This window comes from Vitis vinifera, chromosome 7, assembly GCF_030704535.1.
Source record: "Vitis vinifera cultivar Pinot Noir 40024 chromosome 7, ASM3070453v1".
Lineage (NCBI taxonomy): Eukaryota > Viridiplantae > Streptophyta > Magnoliopsida > Vitales > Vitaceae > Vitis > Vitis vinifera.
This window is the reverse complement of record NC_081811.1, coordinates 23,313,672-23,330,561: the sequence shown is the minus strand read 5'-3', so window position 1 is coordinate 23,330,561 and position 16,890 is coordinate 23,313,672. Positions and strand designations below refer to the sequence as shown.

General features: G+C 35.3%; 3 protein-coding genes and 1 non-coding gene across 8 annotated transcripts; 2 read left to right on the top strand and 2 right to left on the bottom strand.

Moving 5' to 3' along the window:
• Nucleotides 1-2,095: 2,095 nt before the first annotated feature.
• LOC132254092 (uncharacterized LOC116803646) lies at nt 2,096-7,202 on the bottom strand. 4 transcript variants are annotated; one of them, XM_059738476.1, is made up of 9 exons: nt 6,830-6,960; nt 6,328-6,695; nt 4,968-5,491; nt 4,793-4,865; nt 3,982-4,062; nt 3,831-3,894; nt 2,798-2,885; nt 2,592-2,676; nt 2,096-2,459 (listed from the first exon to the last, which is right to left on the bottom strand). In XM_059738476.1, exons 2-9 carry the CDS (start codon nt 6,640-6,642, stop codon nt 2,376-2,378), a joined length of 1,314 nt encoding a protein of 437 aa, XP_059594459.1. In that variant the 5' UTR covers nt 6,643-6,695; nt 6,830-6,960; the 3' UTR covers nt 2,096-2,375. The 4 variants fall into 4 exon arrangements, with proteins under 4 accessions (XP_059594459.1, XP_059594458.1, XP_059594460.1 ...); XM_059738475.1 differs by having other exon boundaries at nt 6,328-6,700; nt 6,830-6,953; XM_059738477.1 differs by having other exon boundaries at nt 6,544-7,202.
• On the top strand, nt 7,055-7,127 carry TRNAR-ACG (transfer RNA arginine (anticodon ACG)). The gene has a single exon. It is a non-coding gene; the product is annotated as a tRNA-Arg (tRNA).
• A 23-nt stretch (nt 7,203-7,225) lies between the features above and the next one.
• Nucleotides 7,226-9,839, top strand: LOC132254091 (annexin D2-like). Its single transcript, XM_059738470.1, has 5 exons — nt 7,226-7,664; nt 7,871-8,016; nt 8,258-8,476; nt 8,953-9,165; nt 9,384-9,839. The coding sequence occupies exons 1-5, from the start codon at nt 7,589-7,591 to the stop codon at nt 9,678-9,680; spliced, it is 951 nt and encodes a 316-aa protein (XP_059594453.1). The 5' UTR covers nt 7,226-7,588; the 3' UTR covers nt 9,681-9,839.
• A 349-nt stretch (nt 9,840-10,188) lies between these two features.
• Nucleotides 10,189-15,908, bottom strand: LOC104878720 (uncharacterized). 2 transcript variants are annotated; one of them, XM_059738472.1, is made up of 5 exons: nt 15,698-15,908; nt 15,536-15,609; nt 11,828-11,957; nt 11,400-11,714; nt 10,189-10,721 (listed from the first exon to the last, which is right to left on the bottom strand). In XM_059738472.1, exons 1-5 carry the CDS (start codon nt 15,824-15,826, stop codon nt 10,449-10,451), a joined length of 921 nt encoding a protein of 306 aa, XP_059594455.1. In that variant the 5' UTR covers nt 15,827-15,908; the 3' UTR covers nt 10,189-10,448. The 2 variants fall into 2 exon arrangements, with proteins under 2 accessions (XP_059594455.1, XP_059594456.1); XM_059738473.1 differs by having other exon boundaries at nt 11,427-11,714; nt 15,698-15,897.
• Nucleotides 15,909-16,890: the final 982 nt, after the last annotated feature.

The following is a 16,890-nucleotide window of genomic DNA, read 5'->3' as shown; positions in this document are numbered from 1 at the left end:
GAATGATGTTCTTAAAGTACAGGCATGGGATGATCATATGGTTATTTGATATGCATACACTTCCCGCTCTATTTGATTCCTGAAGATGCGGGGGTTTAAATATAATAAATTATTTTTATGTGTTATTTTAAATTTATTTTAATTTTTTATATAAAAATTAAATAATTTGATATTGTAAAGGTTTCTTATTAATTAATTTATATTAGATATTTTATACTTTTCATGGTACAATCAAATAAATAAAAATTATTTTTCTTAAATACTTTTTTCCTTTTCTTTTCTTGAAAGTTTCTAAAAATCAAACATAACTTAATTATTTTTAAACATATTATATAAGTATTAAATTTGAATTTTAGAAACTTGGGTTGTATTTTATGATTGTTTTTTTCATTGATGTGTGTATGAAACACACTTTCCCCAATTATTTTTGGACATGTCACAAATGTATAAAATTTGAAACTTATAAACTTGGATTCTATTTTACGTTTTTTTTCACGTGTATGAAACACAATTTTCCTGATTACATTTTAGACATATGTATTAAATTTGAATTTTACGAACTTAGGTTTGATTGTATGAATTTTTTCACATGTTTGTATGAAACACACTTTTCCCAAATTTTGTATTCTACAAACTCGGATTCTATTTTATGATTGTTTTTACATGTTAGTATGAAAAACACTTTTCCCAATTATTTCTAGACATATGTATTACATTTTAATTTTACAAATTTAAGTTCCTATTTTATGGGTCTTTTCACATGTGTATGAAGCACCTTTCATAATTTTTAGTATTGCTTATACCAATTAATAAGGTCATGTTTGGTTTTTGGAAACTTTAAAAAAAAATGAAAAAACCAAACATGAGAAAATCATTTCCCGCATTTGGTTGTATTATGAAAATTATCAAAGAAAATAAAATATTATTAAAATTAATAAGAAACTAATATATTATTAAATTATTTAATGGTTATATAAAAAAAATTAAAATAAGTAAAATAAATTTGAAGTAATATATACAAATAATTTATTAACTTCAATTTTTTTTTTCTTTCACTTTTCCTCTCTAACCCTCCTATTTTCCCCCACATTTTCTAGAAACCAATCATAACATTAAGACTTTAATATTAAAGGTACTATTTTTAAGCACCTATGCATTACCTTTTAATTTTAGAATCGGTCCCATGATTGAATCAAAAAAATTATTGATTTACAACTCATTGGTCGGATTGGTTGTTGAATTGTGACCGGTGACGTCATAAATAATAACTTATATATATTATATAAAATTTTAAATAATTATAAGAATTTAAAATTATATATAATTAAATTTTTTTAATAATATTTCATTTTTATATTTGACATCAAATTAAATGATGAAAAAAAATATAAATATATTAATATTTTAAATTTTATTAAATAGAACATTTATAATATTTAAATATAAAGATAAAATAAAAAAAAAATTATAATATTTAATTCTATTTGCATGCCTTTTGTATTTTATTATTTTGAAATTATTATATTAATTAATTTATATTATTATTATTAATTACATTATATAATTATTATAAAAATAAATGTGAAAGTATTTTATATTTTTATACAATAAAAATTTGACAAAAAATTATTAATTTTGTTATATATTTTTATTTGCAAATATAATACAATGAAGAAATTTCATAGCTTAATAATTAAGCTTCAATTTTTACGCTTAAAAGTCCCAAGTTTGCAAATTTTTTTTTCTTCTCACTAGGTAATCCCACATAAAAAATGGAAAATATATATATAAGGATTATGGGGTATACAAGAATTATTAACTTGTACGACTATAAAATGAGCCTAAATAATCTTGGTAATCTTGGTATCGCAGGTGAATCTTGTTGGCAAGAATTCACCCACCCAAAATATATCTTTTCCATGAGTATGTGGTCATCCTGATGATATATGTCTATCCTAGTAATGAAATCAATCCAATCTGCAGCATCTTTACCATGATGCTGAGAAGGTAGATATACTGAAAGCCTGAAAATGAAAAATGGGAATAAATAAAAAGGAAAACTGAAACTGGTTCTCCTAAAAGTTCTGCCATAACATCTTGTTAAGTTTGTTTCTTCCCAATTCAATTTATACCCAAAACAAAACTGGCAAGTGGGGTAGCGTATATTAGTTCTCTTACTATATACACATTAGGATGCATGAGGCATTAGGGTAACAAAATATATTGAGGCAATATTTTTGATATATACAACAATTTTTAACTTTTGAGTTATTAGCTGGGTCAGTATCCAGCATTTGAAGGGAAACCCAACCTGCAGATTCACACAGGCGTCCAATCAGCACTCTGAATTGAGATTTTCTTCGCTCTTGAAGATTTCACCATCTGCAAATTCCAGGTGCTTCAGTTCGGCTTAAGGCAACTACTTCCTCGTACTTTGAACCATATACGAAGCCCCACAACTACATAACACATGAAGAAATTTGAGACCAATGTTATCTGGGAAAGATGAGATATGCTACCACTACCCTTTACTGTCCACAGATCAAGTGAGATATCAAATGAAGGAGAGAGTGCAGTAGCTCTGCCTATACCTCAACCTCCTTGACTTCAAAGTCTTCTGAGTGGGCAAGACAAGGGTTGCCATATGTTTCTGACACCGAACTTGATCCATTCAATCTTGAATTAGAAATTGAATACAACTGATAATCAGAAACCAATAAATAATTTGCATATTGACAGGGGGAGAAGGGAAGGGAGAGGGAGAGAGAGAGGGAGATAAATGGGCCAGAAATCTCACAGATCACCATCCAAATAAAGGGCAAAGTGGCCACCCCCGCCCAGTGCTAGGAATTCAGTGGAGCACAAAGTGAAGTAGCGGTTTACCCCTGCTTGCACATAGCAGTTAGCCTACTGTACTTGAACAAAATAACACTTCTCACACTCAGATAAAAAATGAAAACTAGCAGCATCCCACAAGCTAGCCCCTATTAAACTGGGTTGATGGCTAGGTTCACAACCAAACATATCTGATATAACTTCATTAGTTTTCCTTATCCAGGGTTAAATTGGCAGGCTAGGAAGCAACCCTTTTATAGTTAAAACTTCAACCTTGGTTTAGAAGTCCTAAAATTAGAACATGATAACCACATTGTAGGCTACTTGTCAAGCCGATGACAATTTGAAATATCCGTCAAGATGCTATATATTCATGCATTTCCCAAGCTGGATAATCAAAACTTGGAGCTAGAGTGCCAAAATGAAGAAACTATTATTGCTGCATATAACTACTAATGCCCTGCAACAGCAGTGTCTAACACAAACATAGGACAGGAGAATCATGCCCTCACAACCATGCACTTGGAGAAAAACGATAAACATCAGAATTAAATCTGGTTTTTGGATGTCACATTACCACTAAGGAATCTATTCCTTATTTAACTATTAAAAGCTATGATAAATATTTTTTTTTTTAATAGGCAAATTTTTGTCCCCATTGGGACTTGAACCTGGAACCTCCCACAAACCCTCCGCATCCCTTTACCACTTGTTAAAAGCTATGATAAATATGATCACTCTCTCCAGCAAAGCACACCGATTACTAATGAATGGCCAATTAACTGTGTCTACACAATCATTTCTTCTACCGATCATCAAAAAGTATCATGCATCCAACACACTCCCAAACTAAAATGTAAAATACAACTATTTTCTGTTTGTTTTCTATTTTAAGGAAATTTTTTTAAATGCCTGGAAACCAAGCGCGCAGTTTTCAAAACAAGATTGCAATTCAGATAGGCATTTCTTGGAAACACAGAAGGAAGAAGTAGTACCAGTAGGGCGAAATATGACAGGATGACCAGGTATATTTGTGAAAACAAATGTATCCTTTGTGCCCTGCATAAAATTCAGATTTCAGTAAGAAATATTAAAAAGAAAACTTTTCAGAATGAAGTCCAAGGAAGTATGTGGCTTAAGTTCAACCTGATATTTTTTCTTGTTGTTTGGTCTTAAAGGTGCCTCAACTAAGCCGCCAAATACTGCACCTTTAGAGTCCCCAACAACCTGAAATTACAGATATATATTCTAACAATTAAATCAATATGGTTGCATATATATATCTTAAAAATACAAAAACACAGAGACAATACACATTAGAAATTAAGAAAAGATGCTTAGTTTTCACTCAAGCAAATGACAGTCACTCATCACAAGGCAAATACTGCACAACCAGAGATATAAATGGGTGAGGGCATCATGCTTTTACCACATTACCATCTATGAAGTTCAACATTCAGGGTACAACAGAAAATTTTTGGACAAGAAATTTACTTGACGTTAGCTAATAGGGAATTTGGGGGTTATTTATCTAATTTTATTGAGAGATAAATTGGAATGATTAGGGATTCAGTTTGAATATGATTCCCTGAAACATTTTGCAAAGGTTTTTCCAATTATTCTCAACATCTTCCAATTTGCAAACCCAAATAGTCCAAGTGAATAAATTTAAAAATCCTAAATTTCTGAGAATGCACTCATCCATGAACACCACATCACAACAGTAATGTGGGAAATGCATGATCTCCTCTTTCTATGCACATTCACACTTGGGCAAAACTTTCCTAATTGTTCTTGAGATTTTTCCATTTCCAAACCTAACTAGTCTAGTTGAATAAATTGCAAATTCTAAATTTGTTAGAATGCCCTCAACCATGAACACCATAGCAGTAATGTGTTAAAGGCATCCTTATGTCCATGCGTATATAATTTTTACAAATATTTCAGAAGAGAATACCAGCAAACTGAGGCCAGGCCAAAGCATGCTTCTTCTGTAAAGGGTTGAAAGTGATATCCCATGTCTCCATGTACTGCAGATGACAACATAGAAATATTCAAGAAAGTACCATAGTTGTCTAACCAAACTAAGGACCCTGTATGCAATTCAACAAAAAGACACCATGTCTCTTCACCTGTACAGCAATACCCATTTTCTGTCCTGAATAAGTGCTGGAAGTGAAACATAAAGAGCACCTCTTGTTCTCTCCGAAAGAAGAAATGAAGGCTCTGAAATTTCTGGTAGGTCCATACAAAGCACATGCTCATTTGTAGTCTGCATAGGCCCCAATTCAACTCCATCAAGTTTAGAGCCATTTCCATCATCAGTTATTGTATCACATTTGCCCCTGCGATCTGATCCTTGATTTCTAAATCCACCAATTCTCACAGCTTGGTACATAACTTTCCCCAGGGTTTGTTTCCCCTTTGAAAATAAGCTTTTCTTTGCACCACTTTCTCTCATTGCAGTGTTAGATGGTACTTCACCCACTTCCCTTTCATGCTCAGTATGCCCTTCAGAGTTTGAACCAGGCTCTGAAGACAATAGGGAATAAAGGAACGCAGAAAAAGAAGATGTATCAGGTCCATCAACCAAATCCTCATTACCCTCTTCTGCAATCGTCTCCTGTTGACTTCTTTTTGGCTCAATCACACCATCCTGAAAGAAAAGACTACATTGTCATTGCTTGAACAATTAATTGAAGTCTTATAAGTTTAAATTAATTGCACACACATTAGGTTGAGAGTCAACCATCATTGTTAAAGGATTGTATTATGTCTTTCAGTAGCCACTTTTCAGCTATAAATGTTTACTGTGTCCAGAGTTTTCCAATGCATAAGTTTAATGCCCCATTTGGTAGCAGTGAAGTTTTTATTTTCCCTTTTTATGCTTTTCTTTTCCTTTTATTTTTTCCCATTTTGCTTCAAGACTTCTATTTTTATGGCTTTTTTTTATTTCATTTTTCAGAAACTCACAGGAACCAGTTGAGTTTCCTCCACCATTTCGATGTTTTTTTTTCCTTTTAAAACAGATCAAAAAGTAAAAAAGTTGAGTTTCCTCCAAAGAAACTCTAAATTAAATCAAGCAATTATACAACACAACATATAAAAAAGTAAACATCACTTTGTAAAGCGCTTTTATTAATACTTCTCTAATTTTCCGATCAAAAAAGATTAATAAAAGAAAGAAAGCAAGAAGCAAAAACCCTAATTGCAAACTGTATTAAGCTTTTCATGTGCTATATTTTAGCTATCATTCCTAACTACCGATCTCAAGATTTTTAAATTCTAACTCAGTAACACCTCAAATAAATGAAGAATAAGGAATAACTCTATCCATGACCAAAACCCTAAAAGTAAATCAGGCGATTCTGATAATCTGTAGCTGCTTATCTCCATTTCAGGTGTTTATATATTATATAGACTGCAAATTTTGAAACGGGTCTCTTGCCAAGCATCTAAACACGACACATAATGAGAAATAAACAAACTCACCATAAACCCTAGTAGCAAACTCCCAAAACTGAAACACAGAACCACAGAACATCGAAACCCACAAAACCCAAGAGCAGAAAACACAAATTTTGAACACAGAACATCTAATTCGTAACGGGTCCCCGACCGATGACCAAGGCATGGGAAATAAAAAAAGGTGATCAAACGTTTAACAACAAGCGAAGCTTTCACGGCAGCATGTTCGAGAAGACTTACAGGAGGCTTTGAAGATTTGTCAGAAATAGGATTGAGAAGGCCAGTGGTGAGATCAGAAACAAAGTGGACTGCTTTACTACGAAGCGAGTGTCGACCCATTTATTGGAGGAGAATCATCAGACGGTCACAACCCCTCAAAAAGCCCCTTTTTTCTTTACTTGGGATATGCAGAAAAAAACAATGATATGTGTAAATCATTTGATTCCATTCCCATTCCCTCTCACTTCTGCAGCTTCTGCTATCCAAAAATAGCCAGAAACAACACCATTGACAAAACAATACATACCATTCTAGAGGATTGAAGCGTCCAGGTCAGGCTGGGAGCTAGAATTAGAGATGAAGGAAACAAAGGGTATCGTGTAACCGACTCTTTCTAGTCTGCTTCCATTTCTTATTATTATCCCATTTTCCTTTCTTTTCATTTCATTTCAGCTACTTTTCAAACTCCGTGACACCAACGTGCAAATGATCACATATAAATAAAATTCTCTGAACTCACAGAGCACGCGAGGACTCCATGGCCCAATGGATAAGGCGCTGGTCTACGGAACCAGAGATTCTGGGTTCGATCCCCAGTGGAGTCGTTTTAAGTCGTCTGTTTATTTTTTCAACTCTTGTTAAAAACGACGTCGTTTTGAGAAAGAACCCATCAATTTCAAACTTTGGGTCCTTGCAATCAATTATCCAGGTCTTTCATACATAAATATACAAATCGCATCAGCTGTAATCCAATGGTGAGAACATGCCAAAATGACTGATGACTGAACGAACCGATTCAGGGCGTCAGGAATCTTTTCTTCAGATCAAATGTAAAGGGCCCAAGTGTAAAGCTGTGTTGTACGTGGCAATTTTAACTATGCATTTCATCAATGCTCGTCCGTCACCCCATCCTCTCTCTAAAAGCTATTCCAACAATCATGATTACCAACGGAGGTTTCGATGGGATAAAATCATAAAGCCTTTATAAATAAAGACATAAAGGCCATAAGGGTCACCACCCCCCACCCCTTTCTCTCCCCCTCAGTAAACAGTATTCTTACACAAGATGGCGACTCTGACAGTCCCCCAGTCGGTTCCTTCAGCAGCCGAGGATTGTGAGCAACTCAGAAAAGCCTTCGCAGGTATTTAATCATCATCGTTCCCAGATCCAACTGATCGGGGGTCTGATTTCTTTTCTCACATTTTGATTTGATCATGTTGGTTCCTTTGATGATGTGTTGGATCTTTGTTTACTGGGTCAGGGTTTCAGGAAAGGCAGCCGTTTTGATCTCGTGTTGGGGTGTTTCAAAAAATTTTGATCTTAATAACACTGCGTTTTTGGATGCAGGGTGGGGGACAAATGAGGCTTTGATCATATCCATATTGGCTCATAGGAATGCAGCACAGCGCAAGTTAATTCAAGAAACTTACAGTCAATCTTACGGAGAAGATCTCCTCAAAGCCCTTGACAAAGAACTCTCTAGTGACTTTGAGGTCAGCTTTTGTTTGTTTGATTGCTTGAATAGCAGTGCTTTTAATCGATGGTCGATGTTATTTTTATACTTTGATGAGTGTTCTAAGTTTTTCAATCATCTTCTCCCATTATACCCTCTGTATAAATGCAGTCCATGGGAGGAGAAGCAAATTGGAAAATGTTCCTTTGTTTTTTTGGTTTGTGATATTTTGTGGGGTCCTTCGTTGATTGTTGAGTTGGGATTTTGTTTCCATCAAATAGAGGGCAGTACTGCTATGGACACCGGTCCCTGCAGAGCGGGATGCGTTTTTGGCAAATGAAGCTACAAAGATGTTGACTGCAAGCAATTGGGTTATTATGGAAATAGGTTGCACTAGATCCTCCCATGACCTGTTCTTGGTGAGGCAAGCCTATCATGCTCGCTATAAGAAATCCCTTGAAGAAGATGTTGCATACCATACATCTGGGGATTTCCGCAAGGTATCTTCTTCTATCCATCATCCCTCAATGCTCATCTCTTTTCAGATCTCTTATGAATTTATTGATCAAAAACATATTTCATAATCTGGGCGTATTTACTGAAAATTTGTTAGTATAGAAGCATATTGTGCAGTCTTCAAAGGCGCTGTTTTTCTTCTACCATTCCCATTTTTGGTTGGATGGCCTCCAGAGAAGAAACCTTATGCAGGATGAGCTTGCTCAGGCCTTTTTTGAATTTGATTGGGAAAAAGGAAAAAGAAAAGAAAAAAGAGATTTTTGATTGAGACTCCCATTAAGATTTTGATTGAACTTGCTAGATGACACGGACATCATCTCCCTGAGAAAATAGCTTGGTGCTTGTCTTGTATCTGAGATTAGAATAATTAGGATTAAGTTACAGTATGTACTCCAAAGCCTCCTCTTTATCTAGTATTTTGTTTTACTCTGAAAACATGCTCTGGTTGGTTGCCATACAGCTTCTAGTTCCTCTTGTGAGTGCATTCCGATACGAGGGACCTGAGGTAAACACGAGATTGGCAAGAACAGAGGCTAGGATACTTCACCAGAAGATATCAGAGAAGGCTTACAATGATGATGAACTCATTAGGATTGTCACTACAAGGAGCAAACCACAGCTCAATGCAACACTCAACCACTACAACAATGAATTTGGAAATGCTATCAATAAGGTATCGATATTTTACTTGATCTACTACTAGTTTTATATCAATGGTGACTGGGCTCCCTTCAAGTTTGAAGAGCCTGTCTAGTCGATTTGTATGATTTAATGATCTCATAGCTATGAGTTCAGTTCTTTACTGAAAAATATTTAAAGGATTTGGGGAACTTGGTGATACTGAATGCTAGCATACTTCATTTTATACTGATGATGGGACACCCATTTCAGGATCTGAAGGCCAATCCTGAGGATGAATTCCTCAAATTACTGAGGGCTGCAATTAAGTGCTTGACATTCCCCGAGAAATATTTTGAGAAGCTTCTCCGTTTGGCTATCAACAAGATGGGGACAGACGAATGGGCTCTTACTAGGGTGGTTACTACTCGGGCCGAGGTTGACATGCAGCGTATTAAAGAGGAGTACCATCGCAGGAACAGTGGCCCTCTGGATCGGGCAATTTCTGTGGACACTTCCGGAGACTATGAAAAAATGCTTCTTGCCTTGATAGGTCATGGGAATGCTTGAGCGATGCTTTGCTATCCTGAAAGTTTCTATGAGGGTTTCTCTCCGGAGTAATAATGTTTGTTATCTTTGCTGGTATGAGTGTGCTTTTATGGTTTTATTGTGCTGGCTTGGGTCAAAAACTTTGAGATGAAGCAACTGGGTTTTTGCATCTTGTGTCCATATTTGGGCCTTGTGTTTTTTTTTTTTTTTTTGTTTGGTATTCATTATGAGGTTTCTTATGCAAGTGCTTACAAGGCTTGGAATAAATGGCTCTCAGCTGGGATGCGGATTAATTGGGGCAACAGTAGAAAGAACATGGACTTGAATTGCCTTACTGTGCTGGCCTTCCGGTTTTTATGGGCCCTCGTATCCTGTTTTCTGTCTAGAGGTCTGTAGGTAGACCTACCTGACTGCTTCTCTAAGGCACCAAATGCAGAAAGAGGGATATTATCTTGCTTCATACTGTAAACTCAAAACAAGCAATTTAAACCTGAACCCATTATGACTGACTAATCAACAGGAAGTAATATGAAAAAAACACTCTGGCTTACTTTTAAATATGCTATTACGGATAAAGCATTCTAGTGGAACATAAAACTACAGAAATAACTCAATTAGCCAACCATCCTTAAGTTTGATCTAAATGCTTAAAGCCTTGGCATTGTATGTTTGACACACCTCATATTCAGAAGTCCAATAACATAGAGACCCAACACTGGATACAAGGAAACCGGACATGTAATGACCATATAAAGTAAAAATAACAGTTAAGACTTGAGACGTTATGAGTTAGATCAATGCAATGCTGCTCTCGCCACCAGGGGGCTTCCGGACACCACCCAGGTAGTCTCTGGATTCTGCCTTCCCATCAGCAAAGATGTCACTTCCACTCATTTCTTTCAGCTTGGCCATGCTCAGTGGCTTTTCAGCAGACCCTGGAGGAACATCTCCCTTGAAGATATCATTACCAGTAAGTTCAGCAAACTTCTGGTCGTGTATTTTCTTGGCTGTCTTGACCACAGGTTCTTCACCAAACAGGATATTACTCTGGCCTCCAGCAGGCTATAAAACAAAACCAATTTTGTTACAGGATAACATAGCTAAGAACAGAGTAGATGAAAGCACAAATACATTCAAACAACCAAAGAACAAATCAAACCTCCCCAAACCAAAAATCAACAAGACAAAAGGGTATCCCAGTGGAAGAATTAGTAATATCTTACTTTTCTATGGGGGAGAGAATACCAGATCCAAAAATGGGATGTTTGTATGTTAACTTGCATTCAAATTTTGACTCCACTAATTATCAGGCACATGGAATAATTTCCCATCCAGCAGATATTGTGTTAAAAAATATAATAAAAATGAAAAAAATTAGACAAGAATTTGGATGGGGACACTTTATTTATTTATTTTTTATTTTAAAAGGATTATGAAGAATTTCATGCATATTAGAAGAAAACCAAGTTGAAAAATTCAAGTACAATCCCAAATGCTTTTGAAATTCATGATTTTCATGGAAATTTTTTAATAAGAAAGACCACATAATAATTTGATCTTGAAACTTCCATTTGGCCCCTTTGCAGCATTCCTCGAAAGGAAGATTTGTGATGCATTTAAGTTTCAAATTTGAATGGGCTATTGTATGGTCCTAGAAGTCACTGGAACTGATATCACTGTGGGAGACTAACGAAAGAAATCATGAAATGCTTAACTTGCATATGCACTAAGTAAACTCACATTAGAAACTTTGACAGATGTGCGTACATTTCGTGGTGCGGGTTCCCCCATGTCTTTGCTCTCCTTTGATTCTAAGGAGCGTGCAGCCGCTAATGATCGAGGCAGTATTTCTGGAGGACCAGAAAAAATGTCATGTCCACTGAGCTCTTTGCACTTTGCATTTGATATTTGCTTCTTAATCCTTGGGTCCGACTCACTTGCTAGTGTCCCACTTAACTCTCTCTGCTTTGCTACCTCAGGGAGAGAGGTAGGCTTCTTGGGAGAAATGCTCTCCTCAGCACTGAATGATATCTGGCTCATCCCATTCAACGCTTGCTGAAAATTCAACCATAAAAACGCTTAAAAAGGAGATTTGCCAGCAGGATGGATTTCTAATCTTCAAATATACTTAAGCTGCATTCCAGATCCAGTTAGAGCTGATAAAACACCTGATAAATACGCACTCCTGTTTTGTTAATAGGATTAGCGCTGCCAGACTCTGATGTACCATCTTCAGCATCATCAATAAATATACCACTGCCAGTCATCTCCTTTAGTTTATACCCTGAGCAAGGCTTCCTGAAAGTATCAAATCCAACAGTTCCAGCAGGCCTTAGGAAAATGATGACTATACATGTTATAAAACCAAAGAATCAATCACACCAGGGAATTTTGTTTGAAGTTAAATTTTGAGAGTAAGATATGTGTGCCTGACCAGTAATATGGGAGATTCACAACCTAACCAAAACATTGGTAAAGCCAGACAAGAATAGGTCATGAGGTGGATTCTTACTAAGCCCAATAGTTTAAAAGAAAGTTCCTTCCAGTATGAGACTGAAGGAAAGAAACTAGATGCATAATAACTTCTTAGTTTATTGGAAATTTATACAAAATCTAAATTTACCAAGATATGTGCTACTAGAAGCTCGGGACTATTAGAAGTAATACATACTAATATTTCTGGACCATTTAAAATCCTTGTTTAGGTGGTGAATAATATTTTATCACCCTTTTTTATGATTTCTTACAGTATGGGTATGTCTATCTTTCAAAGGATAAAGTTGAAGCTATGCAATATTTTAAAATTTTCAATCAATCAGGCAAAAAAATAAAAATCATGAGATCTAACAAGGGTGGAAATTACTATAGTATATATGATGAGAGTGGTTGAAAGTCTGGACCATTTGTCAGAATTTTAGAAGAAAATGGAATTGTTGCACAATACTCATTGCCAAGTACACCTCAACAGAGTGACATTGTGGAAAGGCATAATTGTATGCTTATATATATGGTTAGGACTATGATAAGTAATATATTATTGCCCATACTTTTGTGGGAGAAGCTTTAGAAGTTGCAATGCACATATTAAATAAGGTTCTTTTTTTTTATAATTTTTTTTATGGGTAAAAAGCAATATATTAAAAACAAGGTACTCCAAAAAAGCGCCCAAAGAACATAGAGTATACAAAGGATGCCTAAAAGCACCTCAAAAAAGAGCAGGGTACCATAAAGAACTGCAGCCCCTCAAACAAATCTCAACCAATCTACAAAATCCACAACGGAAGAGGGGCCAAAAACTAAAAACTCCTTAAATAAGGTTCTTAGTAGAGCTATCAAGAAAACTCCTTTTGAATTACGGATAAGCAAGAAACCCAATTGAAATCATGCACGTGTTTGAGGATGTTCTTCAGAAGCAAGGATTTTTAAAACCCACATAAAAAGAAATTGGATCCTAAAGTCATAAGTTGTTACTTTATTGGTTATCCAAAAAGATCCAAAGGATACAAATTTTATTGTTTTAATCATACCACTTGAATTGTTGAGGCTGAAATGTCAAGTTTCTTGAAAATGATAGTGATAGTGGGAGCACTTGTGATATTTGAAGAACCAAGGGTAAATGTTCTCTCACCTAAAATGTCACTAATAGATGAGGTTTCACATAAACATGTTCAATATGATGCAGCAAAAACTCTTCCCAATCAACCACCAAATGAGGAAACTACCATGAATGAAGATACACATCAAGTAGATTTAGGAACTTCAAGAAGATCTCAAAGACATAATAGATTAACAATTCCTTATGGCTACATTATGTGATTACAAGAACATAAATTTGATATTGACATTGAAGAAAATCTAGTAATGTTTTTGCAAACTATTGAAAATAAGAATAGCATCTAATGGATTAATGTCATCAAGGATAAGTTTGAATCCATGCATAAAAATAATGTCTGGGATTTAGTTGCATTACCTAAAGGCTCTAAATCAATTGGTTATAAATGCGTATTCAAAACCAAAAGAGACTCTAAAGATACAAAGACATAAATCCAGACTTATTGAAAAATGATTTACTCAAAACAGATGGATTGATATATGGATTTTTTAGTTCACATTCATGTATTCTAATGACATTATATAGATTCACCCTAAAAGAACTCAAAATTCAGGAATTCATGTTCTAAAATTTATCACAAGGAATAAGATACAAAGAACCTAATTTTGATTCGTTGATGGGATGAACCACAAAACAATATATGCATATATACAAGCCTCTTTGTGCTACTCTCTACTCACCATTTTCTTTAACTAGACATTGTCTATTATCCATCACTAAGGGTGGTAAAAAAATGAGAGTATGAGAGTTAAGATTCAAAGCTAGGATGGTATAAAAATGAGAGTTTGAGAGTTAAGATTCAAAGCTTCAAAGTTATTATTTTCATATCTTCTACTATCAAAAGCTTAGCATCATGGATCAAGGTAAGCATCTTTCATTCAGATTTTTAATTGTTTCTCAGTATTTAACATAATGAAATTTTTCTAACCAAATAATCAAGGAGGTTGATAGCAGAGGTGGACAACTTCAATGGTGATGGTAGTGGGTGTAAAAAGGGGGTTTATTTAAACAGTGCAGCTGTAGTAGATTTTATGGCAATTGCCCAATTTGGCTCTGGTTTATAAAATAAGTCAGGTCCATCTTTGAGCATTGGGTTAAAATATAACAAAATCTAGTTGCTGAAAATTATTTCCCTGATCTGTGTTCCCAAAGTTATAGCTAAATAACACAAATTTCCTTGTTTTGGTCATCCCCGTAGCTTTTGTCATTGAAATGGTGGGTAATTCCGCAACTATAATTCTATAAAATCCAATCCATAAGAGAACCCCATATTGATTGTACATTATGGTCTGATAGAGATTGGATGGCAATGTTGCATTGAGAAGTATGATGATGACAAGCAGTGGAGCTAACAAAGGTGGTGGTCGGTAATGACAGTGGAGGTAATAACAGTAATGATGCACAGTAGGGAATCTTGCCAATCATGATGGTGGTGCTTAATGGAGACAACTTATGGTCGCAGGGGAGAGAGATATTATAGGTCAATAATTTTTTAAATAATGTTAAAACCAGCATTTCTAATGCCATTCATGAAAAATCATGTTTAGAAAGCTTACAAAGATTAAGGGATGAAATTGTAATGTTCTTCGTTGGTGGATACTCTACTGAAACTGCAGGCGATATCTATAAAAAAAAAAAAAAAAAGAGAAACCACCTTCAGGCGATGCCCTTGATGCATTTTAAATTTATTGGTAAGAGTTCTGAAAGTGCCCTATTTAAGAGGGTTGGCAGAGTACGTAAATCACGTCATGAAATAGTCTTGGTTGGGTAACCAATATGGAAAGGAACAACCCACGTAGGCAGAATTTTAATGGTCTTAATAAAGAATATTAAAACGGAAATTATTTTCTCAACCAATTTGAAACATCTTCTAACACATTTCTCATCTTTATCTGATCATATTGTTCAAACAGGTTAAACATTCCCAAATATACTGATTCAGAAAGCCTTGTGGCAGAACTGCTTAGCAGTGTAAATTTAACACCTTTATAAAATAGATCAGATAAGAAATGAATATAAAATGATTCGATCTTACGAATCATTTCTTCAAATTTAATCATTTAGAAAAAAGAAAAATGAAACAAATAAAAAATCAAATCAGCGATTCAAGAAAGCATAAAAACGAGAAAAATCCTGAAATCATAAAGCAGAAAGCAGAAGTTTAACAATAGATCCAATGCAACATTGTACTTCAAATTAAACTCCAGAACTAGAACTAAAAAAGAAGCCCTAGATTTCTCACATAAATTCAAGTAGATCTCACCTTTTCAAAAGATTCTCAACTTCTTCGTCACTGACCTGAACTCCATGGAGCACCTTACTCATTCCATCGGAGGGCTGGAAAATGTCCAAAATGTCGAAACCCTAAGCCCCCGCTTTACTTAAGAAAAAAATGGAAAATTGTCGGTAAAGGAGTAAGACATACCTGGTGGGAACGAGCACCGGAACGGGAGGCGGAGCCGGTGGCCGGAGAATCTGCCGGAGGAACTTCCGACCACGTAAGCAGATCGGCAGTGGAAGTGTGAGGCTTTCTTACCGGTGTTGCTCTGTCCATTCTCTATGGCTTCGGCTACTGTGTGGGAACACTCCCAGTCGCAGGCTTCGCTTTATAAACGAGAATTTTAAAATTTAAAAAAAAAAATAAGCTACAGTAAAAAATCTGGCTTGTGATGTGAAAGCCTCCACCAAACTTTCCAGTGAGAGTGGGGCCCAGGTTAATCAAATCATCGCCGTGTGCAAAAGAGATGTGACCGTTCCCTTGGGCCCATTTGAGGGGTGTCGAAGTGGGCTGGAGGACGCTGGGCCCAACCCTGACGACGTGGGTTTCACTTAAAACAGAATGATGAGAGATTGGACTGATAGGGAGGGCCGAAGGTGTGATTTTTCAAACGCTACTAAGTTTTGAACCATGATAAAATGAGATGATTGCAACAGAAAATACCAAGCTTAAAGCTTTTCTATATAACATATTTTAAAATCGTGAAGACATCGAACAATATTTACAAGATTGAGAACGGACTATTTGTATAGGACACATATGTCTTCAGGTGGAGCCAACCGTTATATTATGTCTTCTTCATTGGCTGATTTCCTTTCATATAGCGATGGAAAAAGAGTAAAGCAGACATGTAGAAGACATTTGGAATGGGATGTTGAATGGAATGGGATGTCTAGTAGGTAGTTAGTGTCGGTTGTAGGTTAGAGGTTGCAGCTGGGTGGTTATTAGTCATTACTATTAATATCGGTAAAGTAATATTTCATTATCCAACGAGCATCTTACCCAATTTCATTATCCAGAAAGAGACTGTAACAGTAACTAACGAGCATCTTACCCAATTTCGTTTCCCCATACACATATATGCGGGCTCTTGGTGGGAAACAAAAACGTGAGCCACAAAAAGGGAAGGGAAGAGAAAGGTGGAGGTGTTTGTGGTTAAGATTTCATTTGATCCTTTTCCATTCATTTGAAATTCAAGTACCCTCCACCTAAAGCCAAAGTTATTTTAATTTTTTTTTTTTTTATGAAAAAGTAATTTCCGATCTTATTTTATTATCATTGAAACTGAGATTAATTAAACTTTGTTTTATAATTAAAATCAAATACGAAGTTTTATCAAA